Source organism: Passer domesticus, chromosome 17, assembly GCF_036417665.1.
Source record: "Passer domesticus isolate bPasDom1 chromosome 17, bPasDom1.hap1, whole genome shotgun sequence".
NCBI lineage: Eukaryota > Metazoa > Chordata > Aves > Passeriformes > Passeridae > Passer > Passer domesticus.
Genome location: NC_087490.1, coordinates 10,532,424 through 10,556,727, shown reverse-complemented (window position 1 = coordinate 10,556,727; position 24,304 = coordinate 10,532,424). Strand labels below are relative to the sequence as shown.

At 51.0% G+C, this 24,304-nt stretch overlaps 1 protein-coding gene across 14 annotated transcripts in view; it reads left to right on the top strand.

Moving 5' to 3' along the window:
• Nucleotides 1-24,304, top strand: part of CUX2 (cut like homeobox 2) — a 62,926-nt gene that overhangs the window by 25,213 nt on the left and 13,409 nt on the right. For 5 of the 14 annotated variants that reach the window (XR_010348659.1, XM_064392382.1, XM_064392380.1 and 2 more), the window contains exon 1: nucleotides 20,266-21,102. Coding sequence is in view for 13 of the 14 variants with exons in the window: in XM_064392382.1 (XP_064248452.1) it covers nucleotides 20,787-21,102 (316 nt within the window). In the remaining variant the exon portion in view is untranslated. Of the gene's footprint in view, nucleotides 1-8,315; nucleotides 8,369-19,945; nucleotides 21,103-24,304 lie in introns of those variants that run through there. The other 9 variants (XM_064392392.1, XM_064392391.1, XM_064392388.1 and 6 more) reach the window with 4 other exon arrangements.

Below are 24,304 nucleotides of genomic sequence, written 5' to 3'. Positions count from 1 at the left end.
CGGTGCTCCTTGGGCAGCTCAGCTCTTGGTCCTGGCACTGTTTTGGTTCTTCCCAGCACTGCTCATGGCTGTATGGGAGATGGAATCCTGGTCAGAGGCACAGGTGTGGCGCTGCCAGAGCCTTGTGGGCAGTGGATTAAAAATCCCCCATGATTTCATGGTGATGTGAAGACAATTTGAATCCGTCCAGGAGCTCTTGGGGCCGTGGCCAGGCAGCAGCAGGGAGCTGTGTGCTGGTGCTGCAGCTCTGGGAGCCCTCACCCTGACACAAAGCCCGTTCCTGTGCTGCTGCCAGGCTCCTGGAGCTGTGCAGGATGAGCTCTGTGCCCCTCTGTGCCCTGTGCTGGCCCTGGTGCCCTTCCCTCCCTCCCAATCTGTCTGCTCTCCGCAGGGCAGGGACTTCCCTGTCCCCCCAGCTCCCTCTTGCTGCTTCTGCTCATTACAATTTCATCAGTTAATTAAGGATTGGGCCCTGGTGTCATGCTGGTGGGGAAACTGAGGCAGGCTCAGTGCTGGCTGGGCTTTTCCCATGGGAGAATGCCAGCTCTTTGCTCCAGCAGAGCGAGCATCCCCCCTCCCTGCCGTAACCCCCATCCACCTGCCTGCATCCCGCTCTTGGCTCAGTCTGAATTCCCAAATTTCCATGGCTTTATGAGGTGAGGAACACCCAGAGCTGCCAGGGGCGTGTCCCTGGGGATGGCTGCTGCTGTGCCCCTGCCGCTTCTGCCTTTGGGAATCTTGTCTTTGAGAGGGAGCTCCTCCTTCGGGATGCAGCATCCTTTAGTTTGGTTTGCCATCACCAGCAGGGAAACCCTGACCTCAGCTTGGCCCCATGGGGCTGGGGGAGGTTGGTGAGGGCAGGATCCAGCCCCACATTTGGAGCATTCCCACAGAAGGCTCCTCCTTGGCCGTGGTGCTCCCCGCCGGCGCGGCGGGGCCCGGGATGCGTTCCTGCTTTGCAGCCTAATGCGATATCAAAGTCACTAACATGATTATGCTTATATATCATATTAGGGAAAATGAATACTAATTCAATACAAACTACTAATTCAGTAGAACAGAAAATTGCTGAGAGAATAGAAAATTGCTGAGCGTGCTGAAGCTGGGCATGGCTGGGAGGAGAGGCGCTGCCTCGCTCCGTGCTGGAGAGCTTTTCCTCAGCAGTGTGGCACTGCTGGCCAGGGTGACGTGGGGCATCCCAGGATGTGCCAGTGCCAGAGCTGAGCCAGGGAGTGGCTCAGGAGGTGGCTTTGCCATGGAGCTGGGGAGAGAAACCCCCCTTTGCCTTTGATTCAGTAACTTGTGGCCGGGGACTGGGAGATGCTAACTGGGACCTGTGTGAGAGCTGAAGCAGGAGAGCAGGAAAATGGCTCCAGGTGCTGGTGGGAAAGGGGGGAGTGAAGCTGGTGTGGGAGGGTGAACTCCTGATGGAGCCAGTGTTTTAAGTTGTTTGCTTTTCCTAATGCATGGATCACATCTCATTCCTGGCGTGGTGCTGAGCGTGGAGTCCCCGAGCTCCAGGGGAACACCCCTGTCTTGGGGACACTGACTGGGGCTTCCTGTGGTCCTGCTGCTGCAGGAACTTCATATCAGGCTCTTGGCTTGATTGGCTTCTCCTTCAAATTATTAGTGCTTGTACGAGTTTTCAGGCCACACTGTTTCCCAGAGCCGTGTGGCATTCCCAGGTTGTGGCGGCTGCCTTGGATCTCCATCCCTGGCCAGGACACTCAGTCCCACGGAGAGGGCACCCAAATGTCTCTGATTTCCTTCTAAATCAAGAATTTAACTGCAATTTAATGCATCTGCTGTGGGTCCCCTGCACCATGGGGACAGAGCAGGGTGCTCAGTGCCCAACCCTTCACATCCTCCCATCCCACAGGGGTACATTTGGACATGAGCGTGGCTGGTTCTGGGAATGCCAGGTATTTACCCACTTCAGAGGGAGCTGTAAGTGGGACACACAATGTCTCTGTACTAATATGGTAGGAGAGTCTTATTGTATTAGCAATTTCCCATCAGATCATGTCATATTAGTATTGTATTGTATTAGTATTTGTTTTCACTAATGTGATGTGAAAGTTGCTAATATGATAAGACTCCTGCATTGTATAGTGAAAACAAATATTAATATGATAGGATGGAAAATAGCTAATAAGAAACTAAGTTGCTAATCTGACGTGATGGATCTCCTAAAGGAATTGGTTGTAGCTTTCCTGTACTTTTCCAGGATCACCTTCAACCCTGCTCGGGGTGGGGGACGGGGAGGCAGCAGCACTGCTGTGTGGCACTGGTGGGTTGGAAAGGGATGAATCCACCTGGAAAGCAAGAAATCTCCTTTGGGCTTAAATCCAGGCTTTCATTAGGCAGAAGAAAAAAAATAATCACGTTTTTATGGGGAAGCCCTTGTCTGCTGGAAACCCAAGGCTCCTGGGGCAAGCTGATCTCTGGGAAACACAGCAAATACAAATTTCGGGTGCACAGAGCCTCTGACAGCCCAGGAGGCCGCCCCAAGCTGCAGTTACACCACAGTCTAACTATGACAAGACATAACCACCAGTTTCCTAATTTTATTTTATTTTTTTCCCCAGCCACCAGAGCAAAATATCAATTTCTGACACAGAGAGCCCAGGGTAGGTGAACCAGAGCTAAATAAAAATAAACATTAAACAATTATTGGAATTTAGCTTTATTTAAAAAATCAGCAGGGTTGAGGGAACGAGCCACCTATTAGCGGGGAAAAAAAAAAAAAGCTATTGGGCTTTTTAACAACATGCTGTTTCTTGGCGGAGGCTGGGATTTGGGCTGTGCACAATCATGTTATTGATTAAAGATGATGTAGCAGCAGCACAATTATATCACAGTTTGTGCTCGCCGCGGTGGTACCGTTGGCCTCTCATTTGTCTGTCGGAGATTGGTTTGTTCTCCTTGCCCTTCCCGGGTGTTGCTCCTCACTCTGATGGGTCCCCTGGCGCCGGCGGAGGAGGCTCGGGGCGCTTGGGGACTTGGTGTTGTGTCCGTGGTGAAAATGGTTTTAATTGTTTCTCGTCCCCCGTTCTGTGTTTAATGGTAATTCCGGTTTCTGCGCTGTCGACCGCAATGACAAAAATAGGGGAACGTCGGGGTTTTGCAGGAATTGAACAGCCTGGGATGGAGCGAGAGCAGCAGCTCGGTGTAGTGGAAGGTGTCCTGCCCGTGGCAGTGGGGTTGGAACGAGATGATCTTTAAGGTCCCTTCCAAGCCAAACCATTCCGTGGTTCAATGACCCGCGGTGGCTCTCGCCGCGGCTCTCTCTGGTGTTTCCCTGAAATCAGATCCAGCCCAGCTGATGCACGGGGTGCCACAGCAGGCAAAGCCACAGGGAAAGGCTGTTTAAAGCATTTCCAGAAAATTCTGTGCTGGAATTAAGAAGCCAACATGAGAGGATGGGAAGGGGCTGCGTGGAGCGAGCGGGTGGCTGGCGGGAACGTGCGCCTTCCAATCAGTCTATAATGCAATCAATTCTGTATATCCCCAGTGAAAGAGCAACATTTATTTAACGTCTTTTATAGAGCAGCTGAGTTTTATCACAAATCACATTCCATTTCTATTCTTTGGGGACCCCTTGAAGGCTAAAACGCACTTACTTTCCTCCAAGGAAGTTTACCAATTCTTCAATAAAGCCCCATTTGCGTCCGTATGTAAAATTGACACATTTATTGAATATTAAACATTTGCCTGTTGCCTGTGCACTTCTTTCGACTTTATCTGGTGCCCTTAAAAGTCGTTAAGGGAAGGATATATCAAAGTCATAATAAAGGCATATTTATGGATGGGAAGAGGATGCTGGAATCTGCTGGAGTTGGTGTATCCTGTTCAGAGGCTCCAGCCCTTTTTTCTCCACTGTCTCTTGGCAGTAACCACCTGGCTGTGTGTTTGCTCTGATTCTCCTAAAGGAATTTCTGTGCTCAAAAGCTGTTTGGTGTTAGGTGCTGGTCAGGGTCATGCCAGGTTGCAGGAATACACTTTTCCAACCTAGAGTCAGTCCAGCTAATTAGCAGGAGGTCCAATAAAACAAGTATTTCTTTTATCACTGTTACTAAGTGCTGTTGTAAATCAATTAAAATGTATTCTAGTAATTCTATTTTTCCTTGGCAATTCTTGTTTAAAGAAATGCTGAGCCATTAACAGCATTTTCCACATGTTTGTTTGTGTGTTTATGGGAGAATATTGAGCTGTTGCTGTTGAGTTTGGTGCTCAGTGATGAGCTCAGGATCCTGTCCCGTCCCACGCTCTTCCCACAAGCCATGCAAGGTCTCTGCATCCATTTATTTGGAGCAAGGTGCAGGTTTTTTGAAGGTAGTAAGGAAGGAATTTTCTTTTCCTTGAAGCATGGATATTCATGCCAATGGTTGTTCTAATTATGAATTGGTGAAGACGCAGCCATGTCCTTTCAGTGCATTCTCTGAGTTGTTTTTTGGGGAGTATTAACTCAGGAGGATGTGGTAGCAGTGTGTGGTGATCCTGCCTAAACAGACCTCTCAGTCCAGTCACTAAAAACATGGCAGCCTTTGTGCAATGGGAAAAACCTGGGTGGAAGGAGGAGAAAATTTGCCAGGAGGAAAAAAATGGGGGATTCACCCCTTTATCTGAGCCATCCTCTCTCTATCTCTCTCTCATTCCCTGCCTTTTCTCTTCTTTAATTCACATTATTTTAAGTACCATGTAGGAATCTGGGCTGGCTCGCCCTGCTCTAGGGATAATTCCTCCCAGGCCACTGGCTAACTGAGGATGCCTCGTTAGGCTGGGAGGTGGCTGCTGGGTGGTTTCATTGACTCTGGAATGTCAGCGGAGCACAAACAGCCACTTGCTGGTGGCCACCTTGGCAGCTCAACACCCACCCTGCCCCACCAGCCTGCAGAGGGGAAGGTGCTCCTAAATCCCATCTGGAGACAAAGCCCTGCCACGGGGGATTAACACTTCAGCTCCATGTTTTGGCAGATTTTAGGAGAGTTGTCCCCAAGCCATGTTTATTGTCATCAATCAGTTATGCTTATCAATAATGAACTTAATAAATTAATACTTTGATGAGCATCAAACTATCCGTTTTTTGGGTTTTTTTGGAGGGGCTGAATTTACCAGAAGGAATAAGGAGCGGTGAGTTGGAGATTTAGGAGCTGCTCAGTTGTTTTGAAGGATTTAATTTTGTCCCTCCTTTGGAGCAAGGTGACTCTTGGAATGCAGTTGGCTGCAGGATGGGGCTTGGCTCCTGCTTTGCCATGGTTACAGCTCCCTCCTTGGATGCTGAATTATAGCACTGGGTTAGAAAATTAAGTTCCTAGGGCTGAGACACCCCAAATTATCCCAAATGGAAGAGCAAATGGGTGTGCAGCAAACCTTCAGAGGAGCCAGCCCATCCTTGCAGTGAAGGTAGATTTTTGGGGCACTCGTCCGTATTAATTCACAAAAGAAATAAATAATGAATGTCACCTGAATGGAGCTCCAGTAAATGCAGCTCATCTGGAGTGTATAATAAAAATAATATACAGCTGCCTCTCGGCAGCTCCCGACTCGCTGCTGGATGGGAGGAGAAGCCCCTTTGCCAGGATCCTGCTGCTGGCACGACCCTCACCCCGCTCAGAAATCCCCAAAAGCAGCTCCCGGCACAAATAACCTTCCCTGTGCACCGAGAGGCTCTTCTTTATGGGTGAGGGAAAGTGCTTAAAATGCTTAGAGGGAATAAACAGCTTTTAATGAAGTTACATTGCCACATAATGGGTATCATAAAATTGCCTTCATAGTACAGGGTCCCAGGATGGCTTTTATTATCGACTGAGCAGGAATCCTGTCTGTAAAGCTCCGGCAGCTGCAGAGAGGAGAATGCAAAGTCTTCTTAAATTACCTGATTGAAATAACCAGCAAATATTCTGCTTTGCTGCTTTGTTGAAGGCAAAGCTGCCTTTGGGGTGGTCTGTCAGACCTGGTTTGCAGCTTCTGAAGAACACAGGAGTTTCATTGCAGCAAAACAGATGTTCATCTTGTTTCTCTATCGGCTGTTTGATGAGAGATTTATTGCTCTTCTGCTGGGCTGGAGCTCCTCTGCTGTGGAGTCTATTAGGCAGCCCAGGAGCTGGCGGGGAGCCAGGGAAGCCGCGTTTTGATGAAACCCATGAAAAAGCCTCGGCTTGGAAGGCGCCAGTAATAATGCATCGGCTAGACTTGCATCGGGCGATTGATTGCCGTGATTTGATTTATTGATCAATACCCTCAAATTTGGCGTCTGAGAAGCTGAACTAATCTTTAACTGCTGTGAACATCTCTGCCTGGTGGAGAATTAGAGCTGATAAGGAATGTATGAAAGGAATCTGAGCTTATCTTAATCACACAGTGCCCCGGCGCTGCCTGCGCCGAGCGGGAGGGGATGTGTGCAGAACACAATCACCAGGCAGAACAGAGCAGATCTATAAATTGATGGAATTCAAAGCCTCCAGCATCGATTACCATTATAACAAACAGTGGTGCGCTGAATGTCTGATTATTTTTAGACAAAGATTCTGTGCTCTCAGCAGCAATTTTGCTGATGCTGTCACTGTGTCAGATGTCTGTTGTTGATTGCAATTAGATGCGATACAAAAAAAAAAGAAAAATTTAAAACTATCTCTGCCTATAGTTTTATTTCCACTTATTAAATCTCCTCCTTTGTTTGCCTCCTCCTAATGTCTGCAGCTGGATGAAATATTGCATTACCAGAAGAGATCTCGTATATTCAGTTGGGTATAATCACTTTACAGATCATTGGATTATATCTGATATGGTTCAGATAATCCTGGGGAAATGTGGGACATTTACTCTGCCTTCGTTAAATAAATGCGCCCTGGTTTAGGGTTTTCAATGTGAATCTGCATAACATTTGGGTTTCTGAAACAGGGTCTGCAGCCCTCCCAATGATCCAATTCTATTAAAGCACTAATCAATTCCCTGTGACGTCAGTCTGCTTTCCTGCTGGTCCAACGTGGATTTATCCTGTCCTTTTTAAATGGCTTTTGGAGCTGCCACAGCACAGGCTTTAATGGTTTAGGAATGGTCACTACCAGCAGTGGAGATGGGGAGTGGGCAGTGGGGAGCAGGGCACATCAGGAGCCACAGATTGGTGTTCCAGGGCTCTGTGTGCCAGGATCCCAGGAGCATCCATTGGTTTGGTGCTTTCCAGTTTCCCTGCAGTCCTGGTGTGTGGCTGAGTGGCCAGATTTGGGAGTGATCACTGTCATGGGAATGTCTCTACAGGGAAATGTGGCTGGGAAAGGGCAGTTTCCAAATGGCTCTTCCCAATGGGAAAAGCTCTTGGGGAACCCTTGTGAGCTGCAAATGGGGGCTGTGAGTCCATACAGGCATCAGGACTGGGAGTTCCCTGGGGAGCCCTGTTGGACCAGGCTGGGTTTGTCCTGCTGGGTGCTGAGCTCTCTCCCTGCACCCCACACTTGATGCTGGTGCAAAATAATTGAGGACTGCCACATTTTAACTTCAACCCCAGGCAGGGGCCGTGTGCTTTGGCATGTGGCTGCACAGTGGCCGTGGCCCTGGCTCTGACCTGGTGGCCAGAGGAGCAGAAGGTCTCCTCTTGAACGTGACCTCATCTTGCGCAGCCGCGCGCGGCTCCGGGGCTCGATGGAAAAATGCAGCGCGGCGGCGGAGGAGTTATGTGCTGCTGGCAGCTGGTGTTTTCTTTCTTTGGGAAATCTAATATATTGATTAGCTTTCTTCAGAACAGCATCAATAAAGCGTATAATGGCATGGCTGGTGCCTGCGGCGTCTCCTTCCCTGGTCTGAGCCCCCCTGGAGCCGGGAAGGACCTTGGCTGCTCCGTGCCAGGCTCCGCGTCCCGTCGGCTGCTCCTCCCTTTCCTGGCATTCACGGGCCCTGCTCTGCCTGGAGAACATGCTTGGCTGGACACCCTGATCCTCTGCAGGGAGCTTATCCTGGGCAGCCTTCCTCCACCTCCTCCTCCTCCCATCCTGTGTCTCCGTGTTGCCTCTGCCTCCGGCAGCTTTGGCTCAATCTGCTCTGGCACGGAGGCACTTGGCCAAACCCTGGCAAGTATCTCCAGGGTCTGGATACACCATGGAGGAGGGTTGGGATGTGCCTGTCCTGGTCGTCCCCAGGCAGTGAATGTCACCAGTGGAGCCACCATCACCCAAGGAGGGTGGTGTGCCTGGTGCTTTTGGGGAATATTGGGTGTCAGGGGAGCTCATTGCATCCAGGAGCACACGGGTACTCCCCTGTGCCATTGTTCTTCTTCCCAGCTGTATCCTGGCCCGTGGATGGCAGCTCCAGCCCTGTGGTCACGGCTGGGGAAGATGGAAGGACCCATTAAAGTGCCTGAGAGAGTTTAGAGGTTGGTTTATTGTTGTTTATGCGGTTGTTTTTCTTTAAGCTGATTGATTGCAATAATGAATGGGGCCCAGAAATCAGCTGGAGCGGCGGCTCGAGGCCACTGCTGGATTTAAGGTCCTGGCTGGCTTCAAACCCTCTCCACTATTTTATCTTTCATTGGTAAAATACACAGGAAACCAGCAGGATCTTATTTAGGGCCCTTCCAAGCCCAGATCCACCCTGGGATGCCAGTGCTGGAAGGAGCTGGTGTTTGCCAAGAGCTGTTTTATGAACTCCTGGCTTTTTTATTGTTCCATGGTTCACTGGAGAGCGAATCCACCTGGAGCCACGGCCCGTTCCACCACGCAGTTCCTTGGCATCATCAGCCAGGTAAAGGCAGCACCTTCATCCAGGACTGATCCCACTTATGGATGCTTTTATTTTATTTTCAAGTCTGATCCACTTGTGAAGGGATGGAGGAACATCCCAGTCCCCCAATGCCCTGGTGTGGAGGTGTCCAGGCTGCATCCCATCAGCCAGGAGCCTGGAAGGGTTTTCTCTGCTTCCCAAGCATCTTGCAATGAGCTCATTTCAAAGAGAGATTTTCAGAGCAAATTGACAGCTGATGACTATGGGAAGATGTTTTCCAAAGGAGAAACAATTTACGATAATTAGAAATTTATAAAATGTCTTTAAACATGGTGGTAATGGGGATAAGAAAACACTTGCTGCAGTGTAATCAGTTATTAGCAGCTGATCATTTATCTCGATGGATAGTTGCTGCTGGTACAGGAGACACGTGATAAAAGGACTCTTGATTAACTAATTTGAATATCTTTTGAGAACAAATTCTGAGTTCTCTTTTTTCTCCATTGTAACGGATCCGTACATCTGCAAGATAAACACGGAATGAATATGGAAATGAATATTATTGTGGGAGTGTAGCCCTCGAACGCCGCTGCCGCCGTCCCAGCCCTGGCCCTGGGAAGCAGCCTGGGGTGGATCTAACAGGAAGGGGCCTTAAAGAAGCTGGCTGGGAGGAGCTGAGGCTGTGGGATGCCTGGAGGGGGATTTGCCAGGATGTGGGGTCTGGAGGGGCAGGACCAGGCTGGGCCCTTCCATCAGCTCCTCATTGGCCTCTGGAAGGAGCAGGATGGCAAAACTCTGGAGCTGCCTGTGAGCAGCAGCAGAACACCAGAGCATGTGATAGCATCCCTTGATAGATGGGTTTTTTAAGCACACAGCCTGTTCCTGCCTCCCCGGGAATGGGAATCTGATGCAGGGCTCAAATCTCTGCCCTCTGCGAGATCCCATTACAGCTCCTCTGATAATGCTCTGTAAACCCCGATTCCATTTTAGATGCTGAAACCTCACTCTCAGCATCTGTGCCCTGCACACTAGTGGCCCTGGGATGGGTCTTGGGGTGACCAGTGGCACCAGTGGGGACTGTTCCCTGCTCCCTCTGCTGCTGTGCTGTTTTCTGTGTGCCCATGGGCTCCAGGGGTTAAAGACGTGGCTGGAGCAAGGAAAGCACAACAAGCTTGTATTCCTCTTTTCTGGCACAGCAGGCAAAGGGAGGAGGTGGCTGCTGGTGGGGGTTCAGGGGGAGCTGGTCCCAGTCCCTCTTGGTTTCCCTGGCAGCTCCCAGCCCTCCAGGCCCTCGCCGCGTTCCGGAGCGGCTCCTGCTGCCTGCGAGTTATTCATCGTCCTCAGCCACTAATGGACTCCATTCAGCTGCTTCTCCCTCGTCCCCCCCTCAGAGTGATTCATGTAGTGGCTGGAAGCAGATTCCTTTTGGCAGTGAGAGTCCCAGATATTTTATATTTACGCATCATTTTCTTCCCGGGATCTCAATTTTTCCCTTCTCTCCTCTCCCCCTTTCTCCTTTCAGCTCCATCCACGCTCAGATGGGGTCGTGGCTCTGGCTCCATCACCCACCATCCCCTCCCCACATGCTGCTGAGGGTGGGGGGTGCTGGATCCATCCCCTCCTGCAGGAATGGGAAGGGGATGCTCGGAGGTGTTGGCACTGCTCCTTCTCAGCTGTATTTACTGCAGCGAGGAGCAAAGTCCACGTAGCTGTGGATGCAGTTTACAGGTAATTAAAGTCAGCTTGGTGGGGATTTAAACATTAATATTGATGCTAAAGTTTTTAATAAAATATAGGGAAAGAGAGAAAGAGGTATTGATTCCTATAGGCTTTTTATTTTTTCTTTCCTCTGGCTTCATTGTCACAGGGAATGTGCTGATGTGTTGGTGAGCATGAAATTAGGGTGTCCTGTGCTGGCACGGGGTCTGCAGATGGGGACACATGTGATTCCAGAAGGACAAACTGGGAAAGACCTGGGAAAATGCATTTGGGATTGATCCATATGGTGAGGCTGTTCCTACCCCAACCCTCCTGGGCATCCTCTGTGGTAGGCACAGGCTTAGGGACAACATCCATTTCTTGGGAATGGCGCTGAGCCTCCAAGGTTTCTCTGTCTCTGCATCCCCCGTGTTGCTCTCTATCATGGCTGGCTCAGCACACAACCCCTTTGACCACCCCACTGTCTGTGTGTCTGGGCTCATTCCAGCATCATTCCCATTCCCCCTGTATCCTTGGGGGTCCCTGAGATGCCCCAGCCCTGTGGTGCCACCGTGGTCATCCCACCCCTCCGCGGCCGTTCCTGCGCCGCACCAGAGGCCGTTAAAAAGATGCTGACGGCCGTTTTTCACTCCCTGCTTCTCTGTATACACACAGGACCCGGCTTTATCTGCTTTCTCGCCAATATTTTTTTATATAACAGTGAAATATTTATATTGTCCAATAAAAGGCAGTAACTTGCAATCTTGCGCAAATTCATCGGAGACCGGGAGCTTCGTTGTCTGAATTTTCCACCCGGCAGTGACCCCTGGTAATTGGCTCCATACATCTTTGGCATCAGGGATTTACATACAGGGAGGGGGGTGATGGATGGCCGGGGTCACCCCCCTGGCCTGTGGCCTGGCTGGCAGGGGAGGCTGCTGGATCCCTGTGCCAGGTATCCTGCCCCACATCCCATCGTGGCACTGCCAGGTGATGGTTTTGGTGATGCCAGGGAGGAAAGAACCAAATCCCTCGTGTTCAGGCAGCCAGAGCTTAAATCCTCACGATGCTGAAGTGCAAGGCTGGTTTCATGGGAGTTTGGAGGTTTTGCTGGGACATGGAGATGGAGCAAACTGCAAGTCCTGCAGGCCAGGAGCAGCTGCTGATAAAGAGGGAAGGCGGCTCCTTCCATCACAAACCAAATTTGCCCCAAAAATGCCCAATTTTGGGAGCAGGATGGGATTGAATCACCAGCAGCCAGAGCCTGGGGCACAGCTGAGCCTCAGGCAGGCACCTCCCGACCTCGGCCAGCAGCACCTCAGCCCCCAATTTATCAAAAAGCAATTAATGACCACCCCCCCACTCAGGTTTTTATGGTGTCTGTCTCTCCCCCCGGACCGCAGGGCAGTAATTAGAGTCTGTCTAATGAGGTTTCCATAGTGGGAATACGTCCTCTTGCCATATCTCCCCACCAGACAAAGCTTTTGCCACAGTTTATGGTGCCAGCCTAATTTTTTTTATGGCTGTTTTCACCCTGGTACAAGCTGGATAAGGACCAGAACATCCCCTGGGCTGTGGAATTTACCAGGCAGCACCCGAGAGATCTCTTCCCACCACATCCACCCCATCATTTTTATTCGATTTTATTTTTTTCCTACATTCCACCAAAATTAAAAAGCCATCTATATCTTAAAAACCTTATTTATGAACACTTAAGCGTAAGTAAGTCATCTTTGGACGGCTTCCCTCCCTGCTGATGGATGGAATCTGGCACCGAGGTGGACCGGGAGGGAAATCTGGCAATACAATATGCTGTGCTTGACTATTTTGACACTCGGAGTGCGATGTTTTTTTTACAGTTACTGATGAGCTTATGGCACTGCTCCTTTTGGAGGAGCGAGGAGGAGGCTGGGGCTGAGAATATTGATTAGCCAGCTCCTGATTATCTCAACAGCCCTCTCGGCTTGCCTTTTCTTTTGCGGGGAATTCAGAATTCCTTCAATTATTCATGTGAGCCCCCTTGTCGATACTGCCAGTGCGACACCGAGCAAAACTGGGCCGGGGGAATTGTATTCCTCAAATTCAAACTCCAGCCCTCCTAAACACCCTGAATTTTATTTTTCCCCCCTATTTTTCTTGTTGTTTTTGTCCACCTTTTGTTTATGTTTTGTTCCAGAAGGAGCTTCATGCCGGTGCTGGCAGGGTGGTGGAGGGAAAGCGCAGAGTCTCATAAACATTTAATTGAACTCAGTTGGGAATTTAGGAAAAAATGTACCTGGGGTTCAGGAGATCTGCTGTTAGGGAATTAACTCGGCAGGACAGCAGATTTCTCTCCCCAGAAAGGAGATTTTTGGGAGCTGTAGATGCTGTTGACTAACAAAAGGGAACTTAGCTGGCCACAAAGGCAAATTTTAGCCCCTAACTTGAGGTTTGGGCATTTCTGGCTCTCGCCACCTCTGGTAGCTCTGTTGGGTGGGCAGAGCTGGAGGAAAAGGGGTTTCTTGGGGGGTGCAGCATCCTGCTGGCTGCAGTATCCACCTGGCTGCATCCCAGCAGCGCGGGAGGGAATTTTGGGTTTCGAGGCGTTTATAAAAAGCAAACGTTGAGCGCTTGGCGCGGAGCTGCTGGCACCCAGCTCGCAGCCCAGATGGGGGGAGATGGGTTGTTTGTTAGGAAAAAAATGAATTAAAAAAAGATGAGAAAGGGGTGGGGGGGGGAGAAGAAAAAAAGAGCAACTCTAAAATAGCTTTTCTTGGAGGCTGTGTGGGGAGGGGTGTTTCTGCCAGCCTGGCTGGGTGGGAGGGAAAACTGGCAGCGTTCTGGGGAATGCTCAGAGGAGAGCTGGGCAACGGGGGCAGGAGCTGCCCTCTCCACCCACGGTCCTGGGGATCCCAGGGTCATGATCCCAGGCCTTCCCCACCCTGTTGGCTCTTGGGGGGTTGAAATGAGGAGGGACAGACAGGACAGAGCTTCCAGGCAGGGCAAGGAGCCACCAGTGCTGGGAAGTGCCAGAAGTGGCCAGGATGTGGCTGGGAGGTGCCAGGATGTGGCTGGGAGGTGCCAGGGTGTGGCTTGGAGATGTCATGACATTTTCAGGGGTTGCCAGAGCATGACCAGGAAGCACAGTGGCACAGCCAGGAGGTGCCATGGCTGGGAAATGCCTCGATGTAACCGGGAATTGCCCTGGTGTGCCCAGGAGGAGCCCTGGCACAGCCAGGATCCCAGGATGAGCTTGCAGTGGGGGATCTGAGGAGGAGCCGAGCTACTGGGGTGGGACAACACGGTCCCAGCCCCTCATGCTGCCAGGGAAGGCTTCTCCATCCTGCCCCAAATGCTCCACATCCACGTGAGCCTTGGCTTTGGTCCCTGATGCTGGCGAGAGTCTCGTGGCACTTCAGGACACCTCTTTTCTCCCTGATAATTTAGTGTTTTCTTCAGGGGCTGCTTCCCCTGCTCCTCTAATGTGCTTGGATGGAAACCCCTGGAGAGCTGCTGGCGTTCTGAGCTCGCCAGCAGCGACACATTAGGATCTGTCATCTGCTGAGCATTACCTGGTTTTAAATCTGTCTCTTTGGAGCTACGGAACTGCATAGGAAAATATTAAAGTAAACAATAAGTGGATTTACACAAATGTGGCTGATTTCCATATTTTTCATCACTTCATTTTATTACTGGGTTTACTGATATGCTCATTTATTTATAGAGCAATCCAGTATTGATTCATTCCGATGCACTGTGCATAAACACATAAAAGAGAGTGATAACAATAGGAATACATTTTCAGTCTTTTAAATACTGCATTTTTTCCAATAGTCTTCATTAGATCCGCTCCAGGAATATGAGCAATGTCCTTGGGGAAGCCCAGCCAGCCCCTCTGCCCAAGTGGCTCTGGATTTATAGGGGTGTCAGGGAGAACAGGATGCAATTCCCAGCTCAGCAGCAGCTGCTTCCCCAGCTCTGCCACCTTCTGCCCGCCAGGGAGTTTTTCCACAGGAGGTTTGGGGGGGTTTTATCCCAAAAAGTGGATTCTGCTACCTTGAGGTTGGGTTTCTGGGCTGCTTTGGTGCCAGGCAGTGCAGGGTGGACACCAGTGAGGCGCTGCTGCTCCTGGAGCCAGGCTTGGGGGGCTCAGGACTCTGTTCTTCCCCTTTTTCCCCTTTCCCCCCTCTTTCCCCCCTTTCCCCCCTCTTTTCCCTTCCCTTTTTTCCCTTTTCTTTTTCTGCTTCCTTTCCCCCTATAATTTTTCCCTTTCCCTTTAATCCTTCTTTATTTTCTTTCTCTTTTCAAATATTTTTCCTTTTTCCTCCTTTTCATCTTTTTCTTATCTTCTCTCTTTTCTCTCTTTATGCTTTTTCCTCTTCTCTGTTTCTTCTCTCTTTTTCATTTTCTCCCTCTTTCTCCCTCTTTGTCCCTTGTTCCCTCTCTTTTCCCTTTTCCCCCTTCTTTTTCCCCTTTCCCCCTCTTTTTTTCCTCTTTTTTTGGGTTTTTTTTTCCTCTTTTTCAAATTTCTGAAAGCCTGCACCACTCCCATCCCTTACATTTCCCCCTCAAACCCCACTTTTCCTCTCTCCCCATGAATATTAAGCAGGGAGAGCTGAGTGCTCCACCTGCATCACGAGAAGGAGCCCATAAACTCGGGGTGATGGATGGCAAACATTCCCCCTCTGCTCCTTCCTCTAAATGGGAGGGGAAAAAGGGGAAAAAATATCATTTTTAAATATTAACCTGGAGGGGTGTGGATGGGCCTGGAGGGCCCTTTCTCTCTCCTATTCCTGAATACATCTCCTGAATATTTAGGCTCTTAGATAATTTTTTTCCTTCGAGGAAGGAGTAGCAGGACCAGAAGAAGAAATTGTAACCACAGAGGATAAACCCAGCTTTTATTTTTCCCCCCTCTTCAACTAAAGGGCAGCTCCTTTCTCTCCCCAAAAGCAGTTTAATGGCAACAGCTTGAGAGGGACAAAGTTTGAATATCCTTGTGCCGGAGAAAAGAGCAGAGCGAAAGCCCTGCTAATTACAAAAGTTGCTTTATGAAAGATAATTCAAAGCAATAATTTAGCAAACATAATCAAGTAGCGCAGATGGGGATTTTGATGAATAGTTTGCAACATGCAATTAGCAGCTCTTGCAGTTACATATCATTAACCCTCAGAGCACAAAAATTATTTTCTCATTATTAGATGAAAAGGTAAAATTAAGCTGACTAGACAGTAAAGGAACAAACTACAATTAATTACCTTCATTTATTACAGTCATTATTTTAAACTTATTTTTTTTTACTCTGATAGATAGATGAAAACATCTAAATTAAAAGTTTTGTTCTGCTAAGTGGGAGGTGAAACTTTACAATCTTTGGGGTGCGGGGCCAGCCTGGCTGCATCCCAAATCCGGGGATCAGTGGGAACCCCCCCATCACCCCCATCATCCATGCCAAGGATGCAGAGCCTGAGCATCCCTGCCTGTATCCCACACCAACCTGGACCCCTGCTGTCAGCCACAGGGGGAATTTTGGCTATTTTTGCAGGAAAATATTCTTCCGCAAGCGTAACTTTCCAGGAAAATATTTTTCATGGAAAATAATTATGGGGGGATTGCAAGAAATCCTTGCTGGGAATTAACCTGCCCAGGTGGAACCTTCTCCTGGTGGTGGTCAGAAATCAGCCTGTTCCTCGTTGGGTTGGATGCTGAAAACTTTGATTTTGAGATTTGTGCTGGTGGCAGATGGTTCGGAGCTGCCAACTGTCAGCAAATGCACTAAAAAAAATAAATTCAGGGAAAAAGAATGAGGGATAAAAAAAAATAAATAAAAGAAGGAAAGAACCAGCTTGAACAGTCAGTGAAAAAACATGGATTAAGTTATGGTGGGGAGGGTGGATAAGCTTGAAATATTTTCCCTGTTGCTGCTGTGGTGCACAGGAAGGAAAGAGCTCGGGCTCCTTCTCCCTGAGGCAACAGGGTCAGGATGATGTGGGAAAAAAAGAGGGGAAAAATAACCTAATGAACTGAGTGTTCTCTGAATCTGCTCTCAAGAACTTTGCCAAAACATCACTGAACTTGTCAGGCAATATTACAACAAAATTAAGAACCAGCAGCAATTTTCTCCCATTCGGGATCCCGCGCTTTAGAAAGTAAATTATTAATGCATTTTTTTCCCTCCGTTAAGCAGTTATTTGCAGCAGTCTTGGTGTATTTCTCATTAGAAATAACATCATCTAAAGAACTTATATTGATTCTTCTTTTTCCCCCCCCTTTTTTTTTTAATCTCCGAATCATGGACGTGAACAACATATTTCTGTGATGTTCCCTTTAACTAGAATTCTCAGGCTTTATTTTTATATTATTGATCTTTTTGACATGAATTGCTTTTTGGCCTTGTGGAAATCTTGGGAGCTGCTCCTGCCTTTGGAGGAGTGGGGGGGCTGTGGGTGTGATGGGTTTGGGTGGGTGTGCAGTGGGTCTGGGGGGGTGTGATGGGAGTGTGGGTGTTTGATGGGTCTGTGGATGTGTGCGAGGGGTTTGTTTGTGTCTCTGATGGATCTGTGGGGGCACAATGGCTCTGTGCACACTTGTGATGGATTTAAGGGGTTGTTTGGACACAGAGGCACCAAAGGACCCCAACACATGCCTGGTTCCTCGTGGTGGTCCAGCCCCATCACCCAGAGCTCCCCCAGGACAGTGGCTCCTTCCCCATCTCCCCCTCCTTGCCACCCTCTCTCCCTCCCCAACTTCTTTACACATCAGCAAAAAAAACACCCAAGGAAAACAGCGAAGCCTTGAATTAATTTCTTTTTCATCACTTTTCCTTCAACATTTGGGGTCTCTGTTGCCGCTTTCTCCCCCGACAGCTGTTCCTGCACGCTGAAAAAGAGCTCATTTGTGGTTTACTGCCACCAGTATTTAGATGGAAATAACCCACTACTTATCCTGCACTTGATCTGGTGGATGCAAGAATAAACTCTCCGCCGGTGCGACGCGAATCCCGCGCCTCTGGAGCGGGGACGCTGCGAGCGCCGGGAGGAGCGCCGGGGGAGTTTTACCATTTTGTCAGTCAATTATAATAATATTTCTGCTTCCAAATGTTTAAAAAGTTGGCTTCGGAAGGTATAATCATGGCACAGAGGCCAGCCTGACAATAGTAATTAATTAGGCTATTACGCATTCTGCAGTGATAATTGCTTTGCTGGAAAGTCACCAGCCATGAAAAGGACCCGGCGCGGAAATGTAATTTATCAGACGGCGGCGATCCCGTGCCGCGCCTCACCTTGAGCCCACGGAGGCTCTGGAGGGGGAAAAATGGGAATTAAGAATACCTGGGTGTTTAATTCACAGGCAGAGCTCACTCAGAGCAGGCACCGAGGGCTCTGCAGGTTGTGTCACTGATGGGTGTCGTGGTGATGGGGAGAATGGGAGCGATGCCATCCTGGTCCCACTGAACCTGCTTCCAGGGGCACTCAGCTCCCCCATTTTTAGCCATTTCCTCCTCCTTTCAGCATGTTTTCGGATGTTGCCTTCTTGGATGTGGATGCAGGGTTTGGTTCTGCCTCAAGAAAGTGAGAATGTAGGTGTTTTGTTATAAGACATTGATTTTGGGGCTGATGTGGGCTTTTCCCAGGTGTTTGTTCAGCTCTGTGTGAGGAATTGCAGCAGTTTCAGTGCGGGGTGAGCCATCCCTGTGCGGGACTCAGAGCTGCTCCAGCAGAAATCTCCCCTGGCATTTGAGTAAATTATCCCCCATCTGGAAAAGATCACTGAAAATGTTAAATATCCTTTTTTCTACTGACATTTCCTACAAGTTTAGTGGGACTCTGGAAGAGCTCAGTGGGTGGCTGGCTCACCATGTGCCAGTTGCCCACGCTGGCGGTGCCCTGGCACTGATGTGGGCTGGAATGTGCTGGAGCCCAGCACAGGGGATGCTGCAGGCTCCTTCCCACCCCTCAATGCAGGGCTCAGACCTCTCCTGAGGAGAGGGAAAGGTTCCCCTTGGAAAATGCTTTGTCTCTAAGGTGTGACTTGAGGAAGGAAAGGCCGTGCAGACAGCTTGGTTTGAGCCAGCTCTTTGCCCCTGGCATGGATTAGGGGTGCACAGGGACAGGCACGGGTGGTGGAGGGGGACTGGAGAACATTTGGGCTGGATCTTTGCTCTGCACCCTTTGGTTGATGCCAGCTCAGGGGGGATGGGGCAGGTCCAGGCATCCCCATGGCCCCGTGCCTGCTCCTGCTCCCCTCCTGTGCATCCCAAAGGGTTTGGGAATGGGGAGGTCACACAGGGCTGATGCCACGAGCAGCCCAGCCCTGCTGTGTCCCCACATCCCTACAAATCCCCACCAGGGCTCACCCCACTGGCAGATTGAGCAGGCAAAGCTCTGTCCTGCTCCAGCACACGGGCAGTGCCACTCCTGGCTGCCTCCTCCCTCCTTTCCCCTCTTCACTGTTATTATTTTAAAGCACCCTGAAGCCAAGCATTTTTGCAGAACGCTGAAGAAAAGCCCCCAAATTCCTCCTCTGCTGGAAGCGCGGTGCTGAGAAAGTAGGTTTGTGTACGAGCTGCTATAAAAAGCCCGGCTTATACAATTTTAACAATAGAAAAATGATCTTTGTGCTCCAGTGCCTGCGAGCTCCGGAGGAGAAGGCGGCTTGCTCAGGTGGCTGCTGGATTACAAATGAGCCGTTTGCTTTGGGCTGGAATGACAAGAGATGGCAATCCGGGCTGGCAGGGAGAGCCAGGAGCTCTGCTGGCACACAGGAGGGGAAGGTGCTCTGGTGTGGGAGCTGCCACCAGACCGAGGCCCAAAGTTCAGCCCATCGGTGGCTTAAGAGCCATTTAATTGATTATTTCCCTGTCATAACAGTGTGTCTGCTGGGTGGGCACCTCTTCCTCCGCCACTGGCTGCTGTGAGTGCCCAAGTTGGCTCCAGCTGGACATTTTCCAGCTAGGAATGGGTCAATTCCATCCCTGATGTCTGTGCCCTCGTGTCCCTCTGCTGCCCCATCCCATCTGCTCCAGGTGGGGCTGGATGTGAGGCGTAACCAAGGGGACCTGGTGGGCAGCAGCCCCTGCCCCGGGGTGTCATTGTGCCTTGAAAAATTAAAGGGAGTAAATGATTCATGCTGATAAATGTTGGATGGGAACACGCAGCAGATTAATGTTGTTGGGTTAGTGGGATGCGGCTGGTGCGAGTGTCACCAGCACCCCAGTACCCCAGCAGGTGCCCAGGGGGACAGGGACAGGAGGACGTGTCCCAGTCCTGCTGTGAGCACCACCTCCACCCCCAGCACCACCCTGGGAGGGGAAGGATCCGGCCCTGCAGGCACAACAACGGGCGGGCTTCTTTATTTCTTATTTAAGCGCCGACATTAAATTATAATTTTCATTTACTCAGAGCACATCAATGATTTAGGGAGACGTGACATGGCAGCGGCACGGGGAGTTTAGCCACGGGCAGCGAGCTCTGCGCGGGGCACGGGGCCGTGTTGGCTTGGCCGGTTCCCTCTTCCGAGCCCATCCCTGACCCCTTTATCCCTCTCCCCGCAGGTGATTGCACTTAGTAAGAGAAGCAAGGAGGCTGAGACGGCTTTCCTGAGCGTTTACAAGCAATTGCTCGGAGCTCCAGGTAAGCAGCGCGGTGGCGACCTGGCTGCCTAACGAGTCGCGTGCCCGTGCCCAGAGGAGCCAGCGAGGAGCGTGGCACCATCCCCGGCACGGCTGGCACCGTCCCTGGCACGGCTGGCACCGTCCCTGCCACATCTGGCACCGTCCCTGGCACGGCTGGCACCGTCCCTGCCACATCTGGCACCGTCCCTGGCACGGCTGGCGTCGCCGACCGCGGCCGGCGCATGGTGCTCTGGAGATCCCAGCCGAAGAGAGGAGAGGAAGCAGCTTTTGCCATCGCTGTGTTTCAGCCCCTGAGCCAAATGCATCTTGACGTTAGGAAAGGAATACATTTGCTCAGCCCGTGTAGTAACACTGCGGCTATTCCCACTTGTCTGTTTGACGGTAAGTTGACCGAAACGAGCGAGCCACGGGGACATCCTTCCTCTGTCACCCACGCCGTCCTGGGAGGGGGAAACTGAGGCACGGGGCAGCCCTGAGGTTGGTGTTGGCAGAGCTGGTCCTAGCTGGAGGGGTTTGTGTGCGCCAGGCACGTCGGGCACTGCGAGCTGCAAACGGCTGAAAATGCGTGGAAAGGCTCCTGCAGGGCCACTAATTCATTTTCCAGACATTTAGGAATAACAAAATGTTTTAATGATTTCTTAGGGGAATTAGGGAGACATATTTTTGTCCTCATTAAATTTTCTCCTGTGCTACGAGAACCAAATGTCAGCTGGGTTTCCAGAACCCAGTTATCTTTCCTCCCCACCTCACCCGCCTGCACATGCCTGCACATGGATGCACACACATGCACGCCCCAAAACTGCTTCCCTGTGCTCTCTGCACTCCTCCTCCTCCTCTCTCTGCTTTGCACAGCATCCTCTCTTGCTCCCCTCCTGCTCCCCAAATCCCCCCTCCCACGGTTCATCCCCGTCTGTTCCATGTCCACATGTCTCTCGACAGGCAAACTCTTTGTGGAATACTTTCCAAGAGCCACATAAGTCCTGATTCGACATTTTTTGCTTTGAATGGCTGCTGTCAACACAAATCTCTGGCAGAGACTGTAACGGAGCCTGATTGCTCAGCAAGTATTTTGATAAGTGAGCTGGCTGTGTGTCTGTAATTACGGGAGAAAACCGTAAATCTTTTGGATATTGTTCACACAGATGTGGCGTGAAGGGAAGGGGGGGAAGCAGTAAAATGTGTTAAAAGCATAATTAATGTCATTGTTGTTGGGGATGATTTGATTTAAGGCTGACTTTGACTCGTGGAGGGATTGGTAGGGCGCTGGTGGATGTGTTTGAGCAGGTTGGCATGGGGTGGCAGAGGAGAGGCCGTGGTGGTGGAGAGGTGACAACACTGTGGAGGTACTGTGGATGTCCCACGGGTGACCTGTGCTCCTCCTGGGGCCAGGCAGCAGCAGCATGGATCGTGGGCTGGGTGGAATGGCCCTGGCTCCGGGATTAGCTGGTGATCCCCAGGGATACAGGTGCTCCCTGCAGCTGTGTCTGCCCAGGAGAAGGTGAGGAGCACCCAGAACTGCCCCTGTCCCTGTCAGAGCATCCAAAGGAGGCCATGGAGATGGTGAAGGGTCTGGAGGAGCTGCTCCATGTGAGGAGCATCTGGAGACACTTGGTTTGTTCAGCCTGGAGAAGAGGAGACTGAGGAGAGCCTTCATCCCAGCCCACATCATCCTCAGGAGGGGCAGTGCAGGGGCAGCTCCGATCTCTGTGAGCAGGGACAGCACCCAGGGAACGGCTGGAGCTGTGTCAGGGAGGTTTAGGTTGGGTATCAGGGAAAAGTTCTCTCCCAGAGGGTGCTGGGCAGGCTCAGGGGAATGATTCCCAGGGAATGGGCACAGCCCCGAGGCTGCCAGAGCTCCGGGAGCACCTGGACAACACTCAGGAATGCACAGGGTGGGATTGTTGGGGTGTCTGTGCAGGGCCGGGTGTTGGACTCCCGGATCCTTGTGGTCCCTTCCAGCTCAGGATGTTTTGTGGTGCTGTGATCCTGCTGCAGCACTGCCGGTGCCACTAAAGGGTGGCCAATGACGCCAGCTAGTGGTGGCATTTATATTGTAATTTATTTATTTAATTAATATATATAAACTGCATGTGTAGTGGGTGAGGGTATGGAGTGAGAGATCAGGGCAGGGTTTCCCAGGCTGTGCCACTGGTGGGTGGCCCTGCACCCTGGCCCTGGAGTGTGCAGTGCCCTCAGGTCCTGTTTAGGCACACGTGTCACCTGTCACCCTTCTGTGCTGCTGGCCAGTGTCAGGTCTGACCTGTCCCAGTGGAAGATGTGATCCATGGGGCAAGGACCACACCCCAATATCTCACATGTGGTGGCAGAGCCAGCCCCACAACCCAGGGTGGTGTTTCCCAGTGGGTGGGCAGCGTGGCCTTAGCTCTGTGTAGTTATTCCAGCCAGGAATTTGGCGTCTGCGCTGCCCTGGCTGTTGCAAGGGTTTGTTCTTCCCTTCCCAAAGCTCTGCTCCCACCCTTTCATCCCAGGCTGGCAGCTCCAAACAGGGAACAGCACACGGAGGCATCACCCCAGCTGTATGTCACCAGCAGGGCTGCAGCTCATGGGAAGGAAAATGCTGACCTGAGGAAAATCCCTGGTGCTTTATCACTCAGATCCATTTTTCCCATATTATTTCTCATCTTGGAGGCAGGAGGAGTTGCTGGTGTGGATCAAACAGGGCCTGTCCCAGCGTTTATCTCCATGGAGGCAGCTCACAGGCTGGCAGGAGCCTCCCGCCAACCCCCCCGGGGCTGGGGAGTGCAGGGGGGACCCCGGCAGCCCCCGGAGAGCAGGGTTTAATTATCCATGTCCTTATCTCCACTCACATTGTTGTGGGAGTTATTAATGGCTGTGGGAGCACCCGGGCTGGCCGGGGCTGTGCTGCATCACTGTCCTCCTGCACCCTGGGGTGGGGAACCAGCCTGGGGGATGCTGAGCTGAGGCACGCCAGGAGCTGAAGGATGCCATGAGCATCCCCAGCAGGGTCCCAGCTGGAGCCAAGTCCCTGTTCCAGTGACAGAGCTGACAGCACTCAGCATCTGCCTGTGGATCCTCATGGCCAGAATCCTGGCACAAACTTTTATTCCATCCATTCGTGGGGCCTTGTGATGTCCAGCAGAAAGAAGGGACAACGTTCCCTGGGGAGGATGCTCCAGGGGTTTTTGGTCTTGCAGTCACTAATCCTGGGGGGAAGCTGTGGGGTGTGATGGTGTGGGGTGGCAGGGCAGCAGTGAGGCAGGCAGACCCCCAAATCCCATTTGGAGGAGCACATGTCTGGGCATTTCTTGTTTGCAAGGAGCATCCACGTGGGCATGGACCAAATCTTGCATATTCGGGGCAGGCTCACCCCAAAGTTGTCTGGTGCTGTGTTTGAGCCCCAGATCCCATGACACGGCCTCCTTCATCCTGCTTCCATCTCAGCCAGGGGCTTGCCAAGCAGCAGAGCTGCTCTGTGTCCCGTTCTGACTGGAGGCAGCCAGTTGTTGGAATTTTTTTCCCTCACTGTTATTATCTTTTACCCTTGGATGCCTGCCACGTGTCCCTGCCATACAGTAGCATGCCCAACTCCATCCCACTTCCCTGTTTGCCTAACTTTTTGACCCTGGAGAATTCAAATCTATTTCCTTTCCTCTTCTTTTCCATGAAACTCCCCCCCCAAAAAAAAAAAAAAATCCTCCAAACCTACATTAACCTGGCTCAATAGGAGGCATTTTCTTGAACTTATTAAAAAATCCAGACTTGTAAATTAATTTGTTCGTGTTGTACAATGGCAGTGCAGATGGACTCATTAGCATGCACACAACAAATAATTATAGATGAATTTTTAGCTGGCCTGCTTAATGGGCTTGCTGGGTTAATTATGTCAATGTATAATTACATCAGCCCTGGGAGACATAATGGCACACCCCGCTGAGCAGACACTAGCTAATGATGGTGTAATGCTGACAGAGGGAAGACGGACGGCTCCGGATGCACCTGCTTACCTCGGCACAAACTCCATTGTCTGTGCCCAAACCAGCCCTGCTGGAGCCAGGGTGCCATGGGAGGGGATGCCCCCGTGCCCCCTGCCCGTCCCTCCGTGCCTCGGGGCTGGCAGTGAAAGGCAGGGATATCCCCGTGGCACCTGAAGTGGCAGGATGTCCCCATGGCTGCTAGAAAAGCGGGACTTGGTGTGTCCTCATGGCTCCTAGAAAGGCAGGACACGGGGGTGTCCACATGGCACCTGGAATGGCAGGACCTGGGGGTGTCCCCACAGCTCCTGCAATGGCAGAACTC